Source organism: Palaemon carinicauda, chromosome 11, assembly GCF_036898095.1.
Source record: "Palaemon carinicauda isolate YSFRI2023 chromosome 11, ASM3689809v2, whole genome shotgun sequence".
In the NCBI taxonomy this organism is placed as follows: Eukaryota; Metazoa; Arthropoda; class Malacostraca; order Decapoda; family Palaemonidae; genus Palaemon; species Palaemon carinicauda.
In genome coordinates this window covers 81,642,036-81,665,828 of record NC_090735.1, presented here as the reverse complement: position 1 = coordinate 81,665,828, position 23,793 = coordinate 81,642,036, and the positions used below count along the sequence as shown (strand labels likewise).

General features: G+C 36.4%; 1 protein-coding gene across 2 annotated transcripts in view; it reads left to right on the top strand.

Moving 5' to 3' along the window:
• LOC137650079 (post-GPI attachment to proteins factor 2-like) overlaps positions 1-23,793 on the top strand; it is a 614,847-nt gene that overhangs the window by 284,504 nt on the left and 306,550 nt on the right. For both annotated transcript variants that reach the window (XM_068383148.1, XM_068383149.1), the window contains exon 3: positions 18,521-18,608. In XM_068383148.1, the coding sequence (XP_068239249.1) occupies positions 18,521-18,608 (88 nt within the window). The remainder of the gene's footprint in view (positions 1-18,520; positions 18,609-23,793) is intronic.

Here is a 23,793-nt window from a genome sequence, read left to right as displayed (position 1 = left end):
TGTTTAAAAACAATAGATGTTTTATCCCTGTAATATCGTATGGAAGAGGATAATAAAATCATTCTGTACAGATAAAATAAGGTCACATTTTGACCCTGCAAAATGAACATAGATTATAACACAATGCCAAGAACATTTAACCTGCACCATGTACACCATAAAGGTCCCACACTATACAGTCCATAAGAGCCCATGCACAACACTAATAAGCTGGTTTAATCACACTACGAGCCACCATGACAAAGTGTTTAATCTCTTCCAATTGTAGCAAGTACTGTTTGAAAAACATTTTCGAGGACTTCCATCCAGTATAGACTTGTAAGCCTTCAAAGGACATATACTGGAAGAAGTCTTAAGGAAGAGGCAATTTTCCTAGGATCATGACTTAATGGAATACTGTCCGGGTCAGCCTTTCTGATGAAGTAGGTGAGTTTGGGCCTCAGTTGTTTATAAGAGAGGTTAGATCCTGATGTTTCTCCTTTAAAAAATTGACCGCCTTTAAAATCTTCGCTCTTCAACAAGTAAGCTTTAAGCATTCCATGGGCATAAGAGAGACGATCTTCCAAGACCAATATTTTGTAGGGAATTGATTTTTAGCCAGGAATGCAGGATCTGGGTATAAGTTAACTTCAACCAAGTCCGAGAATTCGATGTGGCCATCATCCCTTGATAGCGCCACCATCTTGCTGACTCTAGCAGTAGAAGCCATAGCTAGTAACAATATCAATTTTTGAGTAAGATCCCTCAAAAAAGCAGAATTGTTATCGATTGAGGAGGCTAAGTGCAATACTTTATCCAAAGGCCATAAGGTGGATCTGGGGGTAGCTTTCAGTTTCAGTTTACCACAAGCCTTAGGGATCTTATTCAACCGTTCGCTGTTGAGTTCTATATCGGAAGCGTAAGCAATAGGTCTGGTTACGGCTGATTTAAATGAGGAAATAGTTGTAGAAGCCAGACCCTGTTCATGGAGTGTGATAAGAAATGACAAGCAGAAGTTCATTGTAATCAAAGTGGGCTTATGTTTCTTCACAAACTTCCCCCATTTCTTCAAAAAAGAAAAGTATTGTCTCTATGTAGTAGAGGACTTGTATTCTTCTATTTAATCAAGCCTTTCCTTCAAAACTCCATATTTTCTGTTAGCTGCTAGGATGAAAAAATCACGAGCTGAAGGTTTTTTGTTATCCATGAGGAAGTGAAGACAGTCTCCTGTTGAACATCTTAGGACACAGTTGGTGTCAGCAGAGGGATCTGACAAGGTTTAACTTCCAGAACAAGAGGGTGCCAATTGCTCTTGGTCCAATTGGGGGCCACGAACAGCTGTTCCATTGAAGGTCCGTAGTTTGTCCAGAACCTTCATGAGGAAATTGAATGGTGGAAAAAGGTAAATGTGAGTCCACTGGTTCCAGTCTTGTGACAAAGCATCTATCCTTATTGCTTCCTGATCTAAAGTCAGTGCTACGTAATGGGGAAGCTTCTTGTTGAAGCTTGTCCCAAAGAGATCGAATTGCTTTTCTGGGTCTTGCTGTAGAATGAAATAAAATTATTTTTCGTCTAGAGACCATTCTGTTTCCAGAGCTTTAATCTTGTCAGGACGTCCTCCATCATATTTCGAGCCCCTTCTTGATGATCTGCAGAAAGATGCCAATTTCTTCTTTGCGACAATGAGAGAATGGCCAATATCACGTAATTGATATGTGGAGATCTCGAACCGTCTGTTGATGCAGTGTACTATAATCTTGCTGCCGAGAACTAACCGTATGTGGGAGTTTCTCTTCAGGTTCAATTTCTTCAGTGTAAGAAATGCTGCCATAGCTTCCAAAATGTTGATATGAATTCGTCGAATTGTAATTGACCACTGCGGATGGTCACTGATGGAGGAGGAAATTTCAGTGGAATATGTGTTGACCGGCTCTTAGCAGTAGACTACGGCTTTAGCTGTTTGCACAGCAAAGCCAGAGTGTTGTGGTGATGATATCTTTGAGCATTTGATGCCTTTCTTCTCAAGACTCTGTTGGCATCCTTGAGTCTTGCTTTCAGGAGGGGGGTTGCAACCGCTGCAAATTGTAGCAAGCCCAAAACTCGTTCTTGGTGATGCCTGGTGATTGTGTTCTTACAAAACACTCACCTGATTGAGCTTGTGATGTCTTTCCTCTTGACCAGAGGCAGAGAAAGGATATATGATGTCAGATCCCAGTGAAGACCCAGCCACTGGAATTTTTGAGCCGTATTTTTCCTGGACTTTTCAAGGTTGATCTGGAATCTCAGGGATTGAAGGAACTTCATAACTTCCAAAGTTGCTAGAAGACAATTTAACTTTGTCACAGTCCCTACTAACTAGTCGTCGAGGTATACTATCACCTGAAGACCTCATTTCCCGAGTTGCTGGTCAATGGTCTTGTCTAGTTTTGTGAACATTGTTGGAGCTATGCTGAACCCGAAGGGCAAAACTTTGAATACGTAGGCCTTTCTTGCCAGGCTGAAACCAAGGTAGGGGGAGAAGTACTGACCTATCTTAAGATACCAATAAGCGTCGGTAAGGTCTATGGAGGCGGTGTAGGCCTCCTGCGGTAGTAGGGTCCAATTTTGCGATAAAGTTAGCATCTGGAACTTGTTGTTCTGAATGAGTTTGTTTAGAGGGGACAAGTCCAGAATAGTTTGAAGTGTTCGAATCTTTCTTTGGCACGCAAGATAGCCGTCCTAGAAAGTTCATGGATCTTTTGAAGCTGATAACTCCCATCTAGACGAGATCACGCACATATTTTTCCAGGAATGGAGTTGTAGGATGGAAGACCCTCTTGATCTCTGGTGGTTTCTGTCTCCATTTCCAGCCTAGTCCTTTTGATGGACCTGCTCTTTTATGCGACTCTCCTCTGTTTCCTCAGCCCCTAGATTGGCCACCTCTTCCAGATACCACCGATCTTTCTTTTGCATCCAATTCAACTTTTAATAGGAATTCCAGAGTACTTGGCAGTCTTTCATGAAACTCCTTACCTCTAATGTCTATCCAGTTTGCCAACTGTGAAGGTGTCATATGGGAGAGCAAGAGAAACAGGCTTGCACTCTTCAAGTACTGACATAGGTCTACCTTCCACTACTGCCTTCCTGACAGCCTCCAAACTTTTCAATTCAAAGGGAAAGATAGTGTCCTTAGGATCTACAATGTAGCTAGCTTACTGCCAAAAGCAGAAATTTGAGTTTTAGTTAAATCAGCTGACTTGAGCTCCTTAACCAACAAGGTTTGAGCCTTACCAGGGTCTAGGATGATCGTTTCCTTAGAGATTGTACCATTTCTAATAGACTATTCAGAATTCAGCCCTACATAACAGAAGGGGTAATTGTTGATGAAGGGGTAAAACTCTAAATATGAGATAGGTTTAGAGCCCAAACCTTCACCAATGTTAATGTACCCTTCACTCAGAACCATGTATTCTACATAACACCAAGGGTTCTTTTCTGAACTCTGGAAGACTAGAGACTGGTGGAACCTTGGCCTTCAGTTCCTGTTGAAGTGCCTCAATCTTCACCTCTAAGGATGCTTGAGCTCCCTTATGCTCCACATGAATATTTTCCATGAATGCCTTCATGGATGTCATGAACTCCAATGTCCAGGGAACAAGGTGGTAGTCGAAGTCGGAAGAGGGGGGAAGATGAGGCAGGTGTAGCATATGCAGGGACAGGAGTAGGCAATGAAGAAGTACTAGGAGGCGTACTTACCTGCTGGCTGTCGAGCGAGTCATCCGAGGCTTCCGTTTTCAGCCTTTCTTTTTCCGATGAAATGGAAGAGGTTGTTGACATGTTGTCAGCAGCCAGACGTATGTACCGAAGTGCGTCTCGGACTTCGCCATCTGCAGGATCTGGTTTTACCACCAGAAGTTGGACCGTTGGTATCTGATGACTGTACACTGCAGTCACATCAGCTCTGGTGAAGGAAGCTGTGGGGCACCTTGTTGAGAGCTCTTCTGAAATCCTCTCACCCAGTGTTTTATGGTTTTCTGGCCCCACACTTTTTCATCTTGAGAAACGATGTTAGCATGGCAGCCAGTTATGGAGGAGATCCTTGCATATACTGCAGGTAAACGGTTCCCAAATAGCAAAGGATCCCTTGGACCTTCCAAAGTTCGTAATACTTGCTCCAATCTTTACCAAGGATAATGTACACTTGAGGCAAGGTGCTTGAACTGCAACTCTAATCATAAATCTACTAATAGGAGTTGCCAGTTATAAAAGTTAGAAGAAGCTACCCTCAATAAATCAATTATTGAACATGTCAGCGTATGGCATGCCAAAAGGGTATTAAATAAATCGACTACCTATGAAAAGACTATAGGAACATAAGAAAAAGTTCCCCAGGAGTCATCTAACTCGCATATTACTGTAGGTAGCTCTCGAAAAAGAAAATTCACCATCTACTGATAAAGTGCTGCATAATAAGGCAAGAATATCTCCTAAAGATTTACCATTGTGTATTAACAATAAAACATTGCCCACCACTATCCAACGTTTATTCCCCATTACAAAGGCTAATACTTACCTATACCAGGCTATATCCATGCCTAATTTTAATTTAGATTCCACTTGAAACCATGTTACCAGGTGCACCTGTAGTAGGGAAGGTGCAAAAACCTGGTAACTCACCACCTATTAATTTAAAAAGAGAGAGGCCTCCTTCCCTCTTACCCCCTTCCATAAGAAATTGAGTTACGACGTCAAATAAATATGATGTTTTGTCTGTTGACGTTTCTGATCAACCAGAAGACAACTTAAATAGATCAGAAATTGAAGTTGAGGTCCACCCTCACTTTTAACAATTAGATCAAAAGGACAAAAAGGAAATCACAAACACAAAACCCAATCTATCAAGACCCTCTTTGATAAAACCACCAGGAAATAGTGTTATATCAAAACTTGCTAATGTGAAGACTTCATCCAAAGGATCTTCCAAAAAACAACCATAGTTTTTTCCTCCATTCTCTAATAGAATTGACAGGGTTTAAGGGCCAAATATAAAGAACTTGAACTCCTCATTCTTGAGCTTTCCCTCATAATTATATGTCTACAGGAGAGCAAACTTGATGATAATACTCCTTGTACTCGCAAATATATTAGTTACCGGACACCATATGATCACTGTGTAGAGAGCCATGGCAGAAATCTTATATATGTTTGTGAAGATGTTCCCCGAATATCCTTGTCTATTCGTACACCTCTGCAGGCAGTGATAGTACAGATATATATATATATATATATATATATATATATATATATATATATATATATATATATATATGTATGTATGTATGTATATATATATATATATATATATATATATATATATATATATATATATATATATATATATATATATATATATATCGTTATCATCTTCTATGCCTATTAATGCAAAGGGCCTCTGTTAGATTTCACCATTTGTCTCTTGTCTTGAGCTTTCAATTCGATGCTTCTCCATTCATCATCTCCTACTTCGTGCTTTATAGTCCTAAGCAATGTAGGCCTGGGTCTTCCAATTCTTCTAGTGCCGTATGGAGCCCAGTTAAATGTTTGATGAACTAATCTCTCTTGGGGAGTGCGAATGGCATGCCCAAACTATTTCCATCTACCACTTATCATGATCTCATCCACATATGTTACTCGAGTAATCTCTCCTATAGTTTCATTTCTAATCCTGTCCTGTCATTTAACTCCCAATATCCTTCTGAGGGCTTTATTTTCAAATCTATTAAATCTATTGGAGATTGTTTCATTGCCATACCGTGACTCATGTCCATAGAGTAACGCCGATCTCACTAAACTGATATATAGACTGTTTTTTTTTATGAAATTTTAGGCAATTTGATTTCCAGATTTTACCTAACTTAGCCATTGTCTGATTTGCTTTTTTCAATCTTTTACTGAACTCTAATACTAAAGACCCTGTATTGGAGATCATTGTTCCTAAACACTTGAATGATTCTACCTCATTAATCCTTTTTCCTTCTAATGATATTTCATCTTCTATTGCATACTCCGTTCTCATCATCTCTATCTTTCTTCTATTTATCTTCAGTCCTACCTCGTGTGATATTTCATGCATTCTGGTAAGCAAACATTGCAAATCCTGTTGTGTTCTGCTAAGAAGGGGCAACATCATCAGCATACTCTAGGTCTGGTAAATTCCTATCACCAATCCAGTCCAATCCTTCTCTACCATCTCTGACTGTTCTACACATTACAAAGTCCCATGAGGAGGATAAAACAACATAAGTGACAACACATTCCCTTCGAGTACTCCTCTGTTCACTGGAAACTCACTTGATAAGACTCCATTAACATTAACTTTGCACTTGCTAAGCTTATGAAGAGACTTAATAAGATTTACATATTTAAGAGTAATTCCATAATAATGCAGGATTCTCCCAATTCTCCACAAAATTGGCCGGTGCACACTATCAAAGGCTTTTTCATAGTCCATAAATACCATCTTAAGGGGATTTCTATATTCTACGCCTTGCTGTACAACATGTCTCAAAATGAAAATTTGGTCAGTGCAACTTCTACCTTTTCTAAATCCTGCTTATTCATCTCTCATCTTTTCATCAATTTTTGTCTCCAGTTTCTTAAGAATAAGCATTCTATATATTTTCATGACAAATGACGTAAGTGTTATGCCTCTGTAATTATTGCAATCAGTGAGGTCTCCCTTTTTAGCTATTTTCACCAACACTCCTAACTCCCATTCATCAGGTTTTTCCTCTTCATGCCACATTCTACAACATAATCTTGCAAGTAGTCAGGGAGTCACTTCATTTTCGGCCAGTATCATCTCGGCAGTTATTCCATCGTATCCAGGGGCTTTACATCTCTAGTTTTTTTAGGATAGCTTCGACTTCAAACACACTGAATTCTTTCATGGGCACATCAAGGTCTTCATCAGCTTCAGGTATATCAATCAAATTATTCCCTTCATATGTCCTATTCATAACCTCACTAAAGTGTTCCATCCAATGTTGTCTTTCTTCATCTTCTCCTGCTATAACAGAGCCATCTCTCTTTTTGATGGGTATATGCTTCTTCTTTGCCCCAGTCGAGATTTCATTAATAATTCTATGAGCAATTCTCATACCATAGCCACTTCCTGAATTCATAGCTTTGTCGGCCTCATCTGCTTTACTGTCTAAGTACTCTCTCTAGTCATTCTTGGCTTTTCTTTCGACCTCGCTGTCAATACTTAAATACTTAGCATGCTCTACCTGGTAATTTCCATTTTTTCATCGAAAACATTCTACAATCAATTTCTGTCTTTGTCTCCTTTTTATAGTATCCCAAGTATCATATGATATCCATGAGTTTCTCCTTGTAACTGTTTGTCCCAAGACTTCACTACCAACTAACTGATTTGTTCTTATTATCACACCATTCTTCATTAATTGTCTGTTCTTCGTCTCTTAAAGTCTCCAAGACTGCAAATCGATTCCTACATTCAATTGCAAAGGTTTCTCTGTGCTCTTCCTCTAGAAGCTTAGTTGTATCAAACCTAGGTATTCTATACATATTTCTGTTGGGTGCTTTCAGTTTTAATTTCCGTGTGGCATTGAGGAGCTGGTGATCACTACCAATATCTGGACCTCTGTAGCTTCTTATATTTCTTAGAGTCCTCCTTCTCTTTGTAATTGCCATATGGTTAAGTCCAAGTATACTTGTGGATGTTCCTATGCTGGAACAGAGTACACACACACACACACACACACACACACACACACATATATATATATATATATATATATATATATATATATATATATATATATATATATATGTGTGTGTGTGTGTGTATGTATGTATGTATGTATTATATATATACACACACACACACACACACACACACATATATATATATATATATATATATATATATATATATATATATATATATATATATATATATATATATATATATATATATATTATATATATTTCAAATAAAGCATATATTTCAATACATTAATGTCAGGATTCTCTTAATGACCTCAGGATCAGGGTCTAAAGGCGAAGCCACTCAAAAACAATAGCATCTGACCGCCCAGGAATCGAACCGTGGTCCAGGATGCTTGTATGACTGACCATACCATTTAGCCACAAAGAAAGATAAAAGTCAAGGACAATTCTTCTGTACATATACCTGTCCAATTAACTTTTTTTTGTACTTACAATTGAAATTAACCCATCTTTACCATCGTAGCTTCTTGCTAGGTTTGTACCTTGGCATTCAATTAATGGTAAATTTTGCACATTTAGACATGTTTTTTCATATTTCAACTAAGTCATATATTTTAATACATTTATGTCTGGATTCTCTTACCGACCTCGGGATCAGAGTGTCGAGATGAAACCACTCAAAGACAATAGCATCTGACTGGCTGGGAATCGAACCCTGGTCCAGGATACTTGTATGATAGTGACCTTACCATTTAGCCACGAAGAAAGATAAAAGTCAATGACAATTCTCCTGTACATATACCTGTCGAATTCAGGTTATTTGTTCTTGGATTTAAAATCAACACATCTTCACTGTTGTAGCTAACTGGTAGGTTTGTAAGTTGGCATTTGATTGATGATAAACTTTGCACATTTAGACGTGTTTTTTTCATATTTCAAATAAACCATATATTTTAATACCTAAATGTTTGGATTTTCTCACCGACCTCGGGATCAGAATCTTGAGAGAAACCAATAAAGATAATAGCATCTGATCAGCCGGGAATAGAACCCTGGTCCAGGATGCTTTTTTGACAGTGACCATACCATTTAGCCACAAAGAAAGATAAAGTCAATGACAGTTCTTATGTACATATACATGTCAGATTCAGGTTTTTTATACTTAGAATTTAAATCAACCCATCTTTACCTTTGTAGCTAATTGGTATGTTTGTAACTTGGCACTTGATTAATGATATATTTTGCACATTTAGACGTGTTTTTTTCATATTTCAAATAAGCTATATATTTTAATACATTAATGTCTGGACTCTCTTACCAACCTCGTGATTATAGTCCAGATGTGAAACCACTCAAAGACAATAGCATCTGACCGGCCGGGAATCGAACCCTGGTCCATGTTGCTTGTATGACTGTGACCGTACCAAACATGGCCCTTTCTTTTCTATGGATTGATGCCATATCTAGAACACAATCTTTTGTGTTAAGTAATTTAGAAATTGAAGAAAATCTCATGGTGAATTTCAAACCACATTTGAATTTCAGCTTTGGAAGAGGAGTAATTTTTAGTAAAGACTTATATGATTTTAGCAGTGATGAAATACTAGATATGTGCCCCCAAAAATATGGAAGGTTCAGAAGATTCGCAGAACTACTATGATTATTTTAACTTACAAAGACCATGATGTACCCTTTCATATATATAAATTAGTACATCAAGAATGAGAGAATACCAGTTCGCCAGTATAAACTGAACCCATTGCAGTGCTTCAAATGTTTCAAATTTGGTTATCCATCTGAATTATGTAGAAACTAAAAGATCTGTGACATTTGTTCTGATCCTGAGTATGGAACCTGCACTAATATTGCAAGGTGCCCTAATTGTAGCCAGGATCACAAGCTAACCAACAGGAAAAGTCTTCAGTATCAAACAGAAGGTGCAGATGTTTAGAAGTCCGATGTAGAGCATATCAATGGGAGATATGCTAGGCGACTTTAACCAAAACCAAAAATCTAAGGATGCATGGCATCCAGGAAAAATTGCAACACAAGTTAGACCAGGTAATGTAAAGCAACCTATTGCTGAATCATCGCCTAAGGCTATTACCAAGCCTTGTAATTTATATTTGGTGCCTCTCGTCAAAAAGTCACAACCTCCTTCCGCTAGGTTTGTCACACCTCAGAGGAAAAGTCCAAGGCTCTCATCTCGAGCAGCATCATTGCCAGATCTAGGGGAACAATCGTATGCTAGTACCTGTCATGATGGAGGTACATGATCATGATAGCTCTCCATCTTTCAGTCGAAAAAGGAGATCACCATCCCTCTCCCCTCCAACAAGAAATACAAAAATTCCTATAGCAAATAAGTACGATATTCTATCTGAAAAAGGTGATGAACTACAATCCTTAGATATATTGAAAATTGGTGTTGAGGTGCACCATTCTCTTCAACAAATAAATGAGGAGGCTGCTAAGAAAAACCTTAAACCAAGCTTAGCAAGACCTATTTTTTCAAAAAGAGTATCAGAGATTCATTTCAATTAAAAATAATCTCTGATAGGAAGACATCTAAGGAATCTTCCTATAATTAAACTTCACTTTCGCTTAAATTTACATTGGAACTGTCAAGGTCTGAGGGCTAATGATGAAGAACTTAAGCTCATCAATCATGAACACTCCCCCATAATTATATGTCTATAGGAGAGCATACTTGGTGATAATACTAATTTTCCTCGCAAATATATCAGCTACAGGACACCGTATGATCAACGAGTAGGGAGCCATGGCGGAAGTCTTATATATGTTCGTCGAGATGTTCCCCAAATATCTTTGTGTATTCGTACTCTTCTGCAGGCAAATGATGTACAGATTGAAATAGAAAGAAAATACTCCATTTGTTCTCTTTACTTGCCTCCAAATGACAACATCTTAGATGATAGTTTAGTAGAGGTGATTCAGCATACTCCCTCAACTTTTTCTTTTACGGGGAGATTTATCCCTGGATAGGTACGATGGGTCGTACGCGACCCCGAGCGTCAAAAAAAAAGAGGTTTTTCTCACGTGACTCACCCCCGTGACTGAATTTGTGGGTGATCGACCTGCAGGAGGTGTCTCCCCTACACGCTCTAGTAGTGTCCAGATGTGCATTGCTGTAGCTGTACTCCTTCCCCGATTTCTGAGACGCGTCGGGGTCGAGCGCGACCGAGTTTACCCTTCTAAGGTAATTTGCATAATTATCAAAGTTATTACGTATTATGAAATTGTCGTAGAATGGTGCAACTTGTATAGGTTATCAGTTGTGGAAAGTCTTGGTGGATTGTTTGGCTACCATGTGCATGATTTTTTTTTTAGTTAAAATGTCGTTCATCACCACGAGGACCATTTTACCGCGAGTGCCCCTTTTTCATTTTTTTTCATTTTTTTGCCAAGTCATTTTTCCGTAAGATATTGCCAAATAGTGTCGTAAAACTTTTGCTTGTTTAGTGTTGGAAAGTGTGTCTAGATGATCTGGCTACCCATGCGTGACTTTGTTTTTGTCAGATACGACGTAGTTATTGGTATATTGGGTATTTAACTGCGGTTGCCAATTTCTGTTTTTTTTCAATATTTGTAAAAAATTTTACGTAGTAAGGAATTGCCGTATATTATTCATTTTTTTTTTCATGTTTATGTGTTAGAAAGTGTGCCTTGATGGTTGGGCTAACACGTGCATGTCTTTTTTTTTATCTGAGATGCTGTATATTAGAATGTTGGGCATTTTACCGCGAGTGCCCCTTTTTAATTTTTTTTCATTTTTTTGCCAAGTCATTTTTCCGTAAGATATTGCCAAATAGTGTCGTAAAACTTTTGCTTTTTTAGTGTTGGAAAGTGTGTCTAGATGATCTGGCTACCCATGCGTGACTTTGTTTTTGTCAGATACGACGTAGTTATTGGTATATTGGGTATTTAACTGCGGTTGCCAATTTCTGTTTTTTTTTCAATATTTGTAAAAATTTACTACGTAGTAAGGAATTGCCGTATATTATTGATTTTTTTTTCATGTTTATGTGTTAGAAAGTGTGCCTTGATGGTTGGGCTAACACGTGCATGTCTTTTTTTTTATCTGAGATGCCGTATATTAGAATGTTGGGCATTTTTCCGCGAGTGCCCCTTTTTATTTGTTTTGCATTTTTTTGCTTAGTCATGTTACCGTAAGGAATTGGCAAGTAGTGTCGCAAAACTTATATTTTTATAGTGTTGGAAAGTGTGTCTAGATGATCTGGCTACCCATGCCTATTTTTTTTTAGCCAGATATGGCGTATATATAAGCATGTGTTCGATTTTCCTGTGATTGCCATTTTTTCGTTTTTTCCCATTTCTTTCAAAATTACTACGTACTAAGGAACTATCACAGAGTAATGATTCATTTATATATTTATTTGTCGGAAAATGTGCCTTGATGGTTTGCCTAGCACGTGGCTGAAATTTTTTTTTTTCTGAAATGCCGTATATTAGAATGGCCATTTTTCCGCGAGTCCCCCTTTTTATTTGTTTTGCATTTTTTTGCTTAGTCATGTTACCGTAAGGAATTGGCAAGTCGTGTCGCAAAACTTATAATTTTATAGTGTTGGAAAGTGTTTCTAGATGATCTGGCTACCCATGCCTATCTTTTTTTTTAGCCAGATATGGCATATATATAGGTATGTGTTCGATTTTCCTGTGATTGCCATTTTTTCATTTTTTCCCATTTCTTTCAAAATTACTACGTACTAAGGAACTATCACAGAGTAATGATTCATTTAGATGTTTATTTGTCGGAAAATGTGCCTTGATGGTTTGCCTAGCACGTGGCTGAAATTTTTTTTTTTCTGAAATGCCGTATATTAGAATGGCCATTTTTCCGCGAGTGCCCCTTTTTATTTGTTTTGCATTTTTTTGCTTAGTCATGTTACCGTAAGGAATTGGCAAGTAGTGTCGCAAAAGTTATATTTTTATAGTGTTCGAAAGTGTTTCTAGATGATCTGGCTACCCATGCCTATCTTTTTTTTTAGCCAGATATGGCGTATATATAGGTATGTGTTCGATTTTCCGGTGATTGCCATTTTTTCGTTTTTTCCCATTTCTTTCAAAATTACTACGTACTAAGGAACTATCACAGAGTAATGATTCCTCTAGATGTTTATTTGTCGGAAAATTTTGTTTACTTCTTTTTTGATTGAATATCATCAAATTTTTTTAGCTAAAATATTATATTGTTTCACATTTTTGTTTTTTTTTTCGATTTTATTTCCCTTCAAAAAATTTTTTTATGTCAGAATTTTAATTTTATAGTCGTAAAATAATCGACAATTATCCAGCAACCCACCATACAATTTTTATGCATATCCAATAATAATTAGATTAGTAAATAACACCTTGAAATTGACATACCCTTCCGACATTTCAAGTGGCAGATTAGGGAGTCTGAGTCAGTGTGGTTGGCGGCCATTTTGTGGACATATCCGAAGCGTAAGTTGCTCTATCTATATATATTCTTGTTCCCTATAGAATTTGTGATATTTTGGTATATTTTTACCTGCATAAATATCATATTATATATTAAATATATGTATTTTTTTTACGAAATTTCTAAGTACTCAAAAAATTACCTTTAGATATGGCCCCTGATATAAATGTAATTTACAAAATAATGAAGATTTTTTTACATATTTCTATTTTAGGATAACATATGTTTATTCCCTAAAAAAATTAGCCACTTCCTATTTCATTTGGGTACCCAAAATAATTCATGAAATTTGGACAAATTTTTTTGGCCAAAAAAAGTTACCCTTTTTTTCTCATTTCAGATCTTCACCTCCATGGGTCTGACTTCATCCAAAATACATCAAGATGTGTCCTAAACATTCAAGAATCAATTCCTAAAAGGATTTGTGTATATATGTATAAACTTTTTTTTTATGAATTTTTGTCAGGTCTTTTTTTTTCTACTTAATTTTTTAAAATATTTATAATAAATAGTTTTTCTGCAGATGAGTAGTATTTATCTTTACAGTTGTTTTAAGCATTCATTGAAGTTTTTTTTGGCAAAAGAAAAAAAGAGGTTACTGCAAAAACTGATTTTTCAAGAATTTTTTTTGGCGTCGGGGTCGTTCGCGTCCGAGTATACCCTTAAAGGGGTGTCCGAGGAGCGTACCTATCCAGGGTTAAATGGTAGATATCCTTCATGTGGCGATGTTCTAGCAAACACAAGGGGTAAAATTTTTTCATAGATTTTGGAAAATAAAGATGTGGGACTCCTTAATACAGGAATGCCCCCACACTTTCATGTTCAGACAGGTACCCCAACATGCATTGACCTTTCAGTTGCAAGCTCTTAACTGCCTTCTTGACTTTGAATGGAGAACGTTAGGCAATTGGCATACTAGTGATCATCCTCCAATTTCCTCTTTGTCCTTGTGAATTATCAGCTACCGGCCACCATTTAATCAAAGAGCAAGGAGCCATGGCGGAAGTCTTATATACGTTTGTTGAGATGTTACCCAAACATCTCTGTCTATTCATACACCTCTGCTGACAAAGGTTGTACAGATTGATATAGGAAGAAAATACACTATTTGTTCTCTTTAATTGCCTCCAAATGACAACATCTCATATGATAATTTATTAGGTGATTCAACAACTACTCCCTCAACCTTTTCTCTTACTGGGAGATATGAATAGTGGACATCCTTTATGGGGCGATGTTCTAGCTAACACAAGGGTAAATATTATTTCATCAGTTGTGGAAAAGGAAGATGTGGGACTCCTTAATACAGGAGAGCCTACACACTTTCATGATTAGACAGGTACCTTATCATGTACTGACCTTTCTGTTGCAAGTGCTAACTGCCTTTTTTATTTTGAATAGGGAATGTTAGATGCTTGGCATACTACTGATCATGCTCCAATTATTATAGATACGAACAATGGTCAACCCTTGCAGAGATCGCACAATGGAACATTGACAAGGCGGACTGGAATACATTTTGGGAGCTAAGTGAGGTTGAAGGGAATGCAGATCAATTTGAATGTGTAGATGATGCCATAGACTTACTGAATGGAATTCTACATACAGCAGGTGTCAATTAAATTAAAAAGCAACCCAGATTTATTCAAACAGCAACCAATCCCCTTGTGGTCTTCAGAACTAACTGCTTTGCCCATAGCCACAAGAAGATCTTTGACTCTATTGTGTAGACACCATATACAGAACTTGATAGTATATAAGATATGTAGAGCACAGCTCCTTCATGCAATGAAGCTAGGCGCCACTGTTGGGTGTCTTTTGTTTCCTCCATTAAGAGTAGAACAACACTATTTTCTTTTGTGGAGGAAAGTAAAAAAGATAGCAGGCAAATTCACCCCCAACCCACCACCAGTGTTGAAGGTGAATGATGACTATGTGACTGGAGCAAATAAGGTTAGCAATGCCCAGGCTGACCATTTCTCAAATGTATCGTGCAAGTGTGAAGCAGCTCCTGGTCAACAGTTTAGGAGCATTGAAGAATAGCAAAGTTCAAATTTTGCAACAGGAAGGGAGTAGTCATACTGAAAGAGAATCTGATTCCTGACTTGCAGTGTGTTATGGCACACCCCCTCGACCCAATGGAATTCCACATGCAATGAGTGAACATGTACCTATTAATACAAATTTATTTATTTTAAGCATTACTAACAGAATATGTCATGATCATAGTTACCCAAGTGTTTGGAAACGCCCTTATTTTAGTCTTTTCAAAACCTGGTAAGGATAAGTTTTTAGCAGTATCTTTCGACCAATTGTATTGACATCTTGCTTATGTAAGATCATGGAGAAGATGGTCAATGCAAAACGGACATGGTACCTGGAAAAGAATGGTATTGAATCCCTTATCCAGTGAGGATTTAGAAAATTGCACTCAACGACTGATGTGTTGATACATCTTGAGTCTTTATTTGTGAAGCCTTTGCTTCCAAACAGCATCATGTAACAGTTTATTATTTACCTTGAAAAGGTGCATGGTACTGCATGGAGAGATGGTTTTCGAGGAGAGCTACCATTGTTCATTAAATCATTATTTCACAGATATTTTCAAGTGCGAGTTGGGGAAGCTCTATCAGAGAGGAAGTACCAGGAAGAAAGTGTTCCCCAGGGTAGTGTGCTATGTGTAACACTGTTTGCACTAGACATTAATGGGATATCCTCTGTCATTCCCCAAGATATTCTCTCAACACTATTTGTAGATGATCTCTCCATATCATTTGCTGGAGCAAGAATGGCAATGATTGAGAGAAAACTACAACTCTCAATTGACATAATAATTCAGTGGGCTGATATGAATGGGCTCAAAATTTCGACAAGCAAAACTGTTGTCCATTTCTGTCGTGTCCGTTGAGTACATCCAGACCCATTTATACACATGAAAGGTAAACGGATCCCATATGTAAGTGAAGCTAGGTTTTTCGGATTGGTATTTGATTGTAGGCTTACATGGGTTCTTCACTTAAAGGCATTAAAAGGTGAATGTCATAAAGGTCTGATTCTTTTAAAAGTATTTTCCCATACATCATGGTGAGCAGACTGCAAAACTCTTTTAAAATTATAAAAGGAGCTAATTTTTCAAAAAATTCGTTATGGATTTGAAATATACTCCTCAGTCACCCCAAGCCGAAAAAGATATTAGATTCTTTATATCATGCTGGTATTAGATTGTCCACAGAAGCTTTTAGAACCTTACCCATCACAAGTTTCCTTGTTGACGCTGGAGAATTACTCTTTGAACTTTACCAAAAGTCTTAATTTGTTCAGTATTGGTTTAGGTTGCAAAGACTTCCCAATTCTTTCGCCTGTCCAGATTGCAAACTGTGTAAGGCATTGTAGATATTTTAAGTTACGCCCAAAATATCCTCAACCTTATGGTTTTGGGATAAAACAATTGATAAATCAGAGTTCCTCCATTTAGGGTATCAATAACCCCTTTATGGAAATTAACAGAGATATCTTTTTGTAAATATGTTTTTGGTATAAATAAGAACATGACTGAATTAGAAGCTAGGTCTCTTTTTTTATTGAACATGTTGAAGAACATAAGGAATCGACTTTTATATTTACTGATGGCTCCAAATCTGATCTGGCATCGGATTTGGAGTATATTGTAGTTCTTTTAACCATAGAAGTGCACTTTCTCTAATATCTTCCATATATACTGACGAACTATATGGCATACTGACCACTATTGAGAAAATAGCGTTAAAAGAGGAGGGCAATTTTTGTATTCTTAGTGATGCAAGAAGTATGCTACAAGCTTTAGAATTTTTTAATTCCAGTAACTCTTTATGTTTAAAGATTTTAAAGTGGCTTTTAATTATTTTTCTGAAAGGTATAACAGTTCCATTTTGCTGGGTTCCGGCACACGTAGGTGTGTCTGCAAATGAAGTGATAGATTCACTGGCAAAGAATGCTGCAGCCGAGTTGTTACCAAGAAAGCATCTCATTCTCTGTAATGATTTTTTACCAACAGTTAAGAATTCTATTTATAATAATTGGTAACAGCAATAGGATAGTTTAACTGAAAATAAGATGAGAGAAATTGCAAATGTTATCTCCATGGAGGTATAATGTGATGCTTTGAAAGTGGGACACTTCTATTTGTCGTCTCTGCATTGATCATACTCGAATGACACAGGAATGTCTGCTGGTTGGCCAACACCATCCATATTGCAACAACTCTTTGATACCCTTGACAGTGAGGCTTTCATTGACTGAATGCCCTACTTATATCACAGAAAGAAATAGATACCTATTTGAGCCTCGAGGTGAGTATGGTAGGATCATCCTTGCCTAGATCCTGATGTGTCGTACAATGCTAGCAGCATTTTTAATTCTATTTCAGAAGCAGGTCTTTTGAATGCTATTTAACTTTTTTAACATATTTGCTTTAATCATTTTAATTGAATATTTTATTTACTCTTTATTTATAATAAATTATATCCTCGTCATTGACCTTCAATGTCAGGATATCTGAGAACTTCTAATCATTCGTTCATTAATTATTTAATTCATTCATTCATTGCAAAATCTTCAAAAGACTATGGACTATAAAGAGGTAATTGATAGACTGCTTTTCACGGAACAGTCCAGACCTGTCACTAAGAACATAATATCCTACTGATGCAGGGAAGTAATAACTAAAGGATATTAAAGGGTATCAGATAATAATGCAGCACAAGTAAAATCAATGCCCCCAAGACTTCCACTTTATTGGCTTTCATAAAAAATATCTACCATGATAAATTATTAGTGGCACGTGACCTTATGCTTCTTTTGAGCAAGTTTTTGTAGGTTGTGTTTGTATAGGTCTGTTTGTTGAGATATCAGCTGGTATTGCCTTCCTGCTCCAGGTCTCATATCTCATATGAGTGGAAAGGGACTTTGTCCCTTATCGTGTATTTGTTTGTGTTCAACTAGTAGACATTGGCCATTCTCTGGCCTCTTCTGCCTATTAGAAACCTTTAACCTTTATGATTTGTCAGAAAACAAAGGTGTTAAAGCCATGCACGATTATGATGGAGTGTTCTTCTGTTTAAGGGAGGTTTTACTCCACTAATCATCTTTATTATTGTGTGTAAATCATCATCATTTTCAAAGTTTGATGTTTTAATCACCATCATTATTGCAGTTTGGTGTGGGATGTGATCACAATCTTGAAATTTCCTTTTCAAATGCTTATACATTTTAGATATATAGTTCCTGATTAGGAAGTGGAATGTTGCAATCAGTTTATTACACTAAATATATTTTCCTTTACAGATTATGGTAAGGGTGACAACAACTTTAAATGTTATTGAAAATATTGCGCTTCTTGGGCTGTCTTTTGTCTCATCTAAAGAAAATTACAGTAAGTAGTTTTAGTGTCTGCTGGTATATTTTATATGTATTGTATTTTCTGGTGTATTAAAGCTCTAATAATGTGACACAAGTAAAGGCTTATCCAAGGTAGCTAGTAAAACCAATGGAGAAAGGATTTTCATGCTTCAATTGCAGGAACAATGATTTTGACTAGATTCATATGACAAAGTCTTTAAGATGCGGCAAGTCTCTTTGGTTGTTTTAGAATACTGTTTCTAGATGAATAGAAACGCCTAAATGCCAATATCATAAGCCTCCTTGAGCTTCTGTATTCCTGGAAATTGGTAGGGAATTTTGGCAGTATTGTGTTCGTGCATGATTCCCATGAGATTTTGCAGACAAATTAGCCTCAGTTCTTTGCAGTATTTTTTGGTAAATTGTTAAATTCACTATATTTCCTTTCTGTTTGGTAATATGCATTGTTTCATCATATCCCAATGTAATTTAAACAACCTCTTTTAATCTTCCAACAGCCATCCTGTTTTAATTATTACTGTTTATGAATTCAAAACCTTTAGTTGAATTGTATTGTCTCAAGTATCTAATATACGATAAAATTCTCCACATTCATAACACAAGTAAGATTTTTCTCGTATATAATATAAGTTAAGGTTTAATAAATTGCATAAAACCTGGAGAAACCAGACATTTTAAAGAATTTTATGAACATTTTGCATAACCCTATGTGAGCCAAACATTCTCATGATTTTACCCTTTTTTAAGCTTTGTAACGGATTACAGGGCTCTGGACACTAAAGCACACAGCTTTCACTCAACAGTATTTTATTTACACACATTTCAATTTCATATCTTTGTAATCTTAAAATTTTAAACTAAACACTACATACACTAGTTTATAGAGTTCTGCGTTATTCCTAGAGTTGGTCCCTCTTTCATAAGGAAATTTGTTTTTTTTAGTAAACTTCTCACAAAACTCTTACTCATAAAGTATGGTTTACAAAGTCATTAACAAGCTCCTCTCTCGATATTTCTCTACTCCGGTACCATCTTATATGTAACAAAAAAAAAAAAAAAAAAAAAAAAAAAATAAGTTGGTTACAATTCCTCTCCTATCAGACAACAAGTTTTCCTCAATATCAAATTAATCCCAATCAATCCTCTCAAGATTGGTGTATTTTTTGGCTACAAGGACAAACTGCAGACCTTCATGAGACCCAATAATATTTATAAAATCAAGTGCCCAGGATGTCTCGTTATCCAAGTTGGATTTTGCCGTAAGTTGTTGCAGGTGAGATATTGTAGCCATATGAGATACCATTTTAGAACTGGTCAGAGACTGGGTAATCCAGAATTCTCTAACAGAAGGAATCCTGCCTCCATGTGCAAAATCGAAATAAATAAAAAATTCTTCAATTATTTGTGGAACAAGACATAGTGATTTTCTAACTACCCTTGAGTCATTATTCATCAAACAGCTTGTTCCTTCTTTGAACTCCAATGCCTCCGCTTCTCTTAACTTGTTTTCAAACTGAAACAGTTTGGAGTGGGGGGGGGGGGGTCGTTTCTTGGCGTTATTATTGATTTTTTAAGTAACAGATCTCAAAGAGTTGTTGTTGACGGGCACCATAGTGAGTATAGGAATGTGATATCCGGTGATCCACAGGGTAGTGTTCTTGGCCCATTACTTTTCATACTATATACACATGACATGTGGTTTGGCCTAGAAAACAAGCTTGTTGCATATGCAGATGATGCTACTCTCTTTGCATCAATTCCATCCCCTGAATGTAGATCTGGGGTTGGTGAATCCCTTAATAGAGATTTAGCTAAAATTAGTGCATGGTGCACACATTCAATTTCTGTGTCTCCATCACTTTCATTCCCCACAACTCCGATCCATAGTAGTAGTAATGGTAATAATAATAATAATAATAATAATAATAATAATAATAATAATAATAATAACTGAAGTTGTAGGTAGATGTAATTTTTTAGTCATTCATTCTTCACCTTCTCATGTGGATGGTTTGGCGAGCACTGGATCTCTTATGTTTCAGTGTGTTTTTTAAACCATATTCTGTTTTAAATTCAATAATGTTTAAACCATTTAAATGTTCTTTTACTTTGTTACGAAAATTATTGTGTAAATTTTAACAATTTTATATTTGTAATTTTTACAGATTGAGGATGAAGGTGGTAATGTTCAAAGAGCTTCAAAATAAATTAGGGCATTTTAATGATGTTATTGGATCCTGCTACACACCATACAGTTTCTTCACCTGTAATCCTTTATATACAGTATATATATATATATATATATATCTATATATATATATATATATATGTATGTATATATATATATATATATATATACATATATATATATATACATATATATATATGTATGTATATATATATATATATATATATACACATAAAGGATTAAAGGTGAAGATACTGTATGGTGTGCAGCAGGGTCCAAAAATATCATTAAAAGGGCCAAATTTATTTTATATATATGTATATATATATATATATATATATAGATAGATAGATAGATAGATAGATAGATAGATAGATAGATAGATAGATAGATAGATAGATAGATAGATAGATATAGATAGATAGATAGATATATATATATATATATATATGCGTAAAAATCACAGGAAAATGTGATGCTCAGATGCAGAAGAACCACAGGGAAAATAGAAATACGAAATATACGCTTAAGTCCTGACTAGTTTCGTGATACTTCTTCAGAGGACTGATTTATTGAGAGAGGTTTCTTTACATTTTATAGGGAAAGCAAACGTACAAACATACATATAGAGATTTAGAGAACAATGACACTCCCTTACCAGCTACCTAGGCTTGGGTCAGGTGTTAAGTGGGCGGAGTCCCCAAGCTCATTAGACACCTGCCAAAAAGGGTCATTTCTAGTGGCGGGTAAATTCTTGTTTTTCAGTACAGTTTATTTATATGAAAACACGGTAGCCTTATCTATATAAATACATAAGCAAATCATACACACACACACACACATATATATATATATACACATACATATATATATATATATATATACACATACATATATATATATATATATACACACATACACATATATATATATATATATATGTATATATATATATATATATACACATATATATATACACATACATACATATACATACACATACATACATATACAGTAGGGTCCCGAATTATGCGAGAATTTGGTCGATGAATGACCTCGTATAAATGGAAAATCGCAGATTTCGAAACACACAACTAACAGAAATAATTACATTTGGCCATAGCAACCGGCAACTTGCTTATTCAAACCTGTTTACTACCCTTTTCCATTACTTTCTTTGTACTGTACTGTATTTCTTTATAATATCAAATTGTTCTTGTAAATAAATCAAACTTTTAATATACTTTAAAGTTCTAATAACTTGAAAAATGGTTAAAATTACAACCAGGATGGGTGTAAACACTGTATATTTCCCGTTATAACACGACCCAAAATACAGACAAATTTTAATGTTTGTCATATCTATTGTTTAAGACAACTGGTGAATAGCAAAACCATCACTCTATAGACTAGCTTTTGTTGTGTGATTGAAAATCCAAAATTATCAAAATAAAGGTGATTTTATATCATGCGTTTCCTAAACACGCCAAAAAGCACAATAGAAAACGACAACCAATGTTTTGTGTACGTTTATCTCTGATCATAACAAAGAAACAGACGCATTTACACATCTGTGTATAGGTTAGTTTTTGCATCCACAGCCATCTTACCAATATTGATTATATGTTGATTTTGTTATTACCAATGCTCTACTTAATTTTTTTTTCTAAGAACTTCCAAATAAATGAAGTGAATGCCATTTATATAATGTTTTTCTTTATGACGCCACCTGAAACGGAAACCTTCCATTTGTTTATGCTCCATCTTCGATCATAATAAACAAACGAACGCATTAAACACACATGATCAAATTGATAACTAAGGATATTACAAACATTTAGTAAACATTATGTTATTACAAATATTTTACTTACCGTATCCATATAAATTCCTAAATTCGTAGCAAAGCTGGAAACCTTTTTTTTCCTTATGCGTTTAATCCACAATAGCAAACTGCCGCCAATGACAGAATGATAATGTACGATAATTCTAAACTGTTACTAAAGATAATTGTCCTTTCCATATCCAAAATACTTTTCCTAACTTCAGTTAGGAAAACCATATGCAAAAATGGTAAAAGAAGAAAGTACTAGACCTATTTTTAAAGTCATCGAACAATTAGGTTACCGTGTAAGGACAGTGAGACAAGCGTCACCAAGATCAACTGATACTTTATTTGAATGCGCACGGAAATACATTACAAGGTGCGGACGGAAACGTAGGATTACGTTGGCGCCAATTCAGATTGAAGTGCCCGCCAAATTATATGTGTTATGGGTTAACAAAAACATGTCATGAAACGATACATATATCAAAATGTAGCTCTGGTAGAGCGGAATATATTTACATAGGACACCACAGTGTGGCGAAGAGAGAATTTAAATAAATAAGTAGTTTGTCGATTTTCTGGACGACGAAGGGATCGGTGTCCTTACAAGTACTCCCCCCCCCCCCAAGACATCGGGCGGCGTAGAGTGCTGATGATCAATCTTCGTATCTCTTCGGGCGTCGGAGGGTTCCTCTTGTTTTTGAACGGAGGGGCGCGCTGGCGGTCGGTGTAAGGATCTCTTCCTCTTGACGTCGTTTGATGATTTTTCCTTCGTTGGGCGGCTTGTTTTGTGGCGGAACTCTGGGTCTGCCAGGTCCAGCGGAGGCGGTGTCGCTTCCTTCGAGAAACGCTGGTTTCACGCGGTCTATTGAGACCCAGTCCTCTTGGCCATGGACGTCGAGAAGGAAGGCTTTCGTTGTCTTTTTAATAACCCGGTAGGGACCTCGATAAGGTCTAGTCAGTGGTTGTCGATGAGCGTCGACACGGACGAAAACGTACTTACAGTCATCCAGGCTTTTTGGCTTGAAGTGCTTGGTTCTGTCCTGGTAAGTTTTGAGACACGGCCTGAACTTCCTGGCGATGTCCCTTAGGTGATCCAGCTGCGTGTCGTCGGTTGATGAGGGAAAGAATTCGCCAGGAACTGCGAGCGCTTCCCCGTAAACTTTTTCGGCGGGCGAAGGT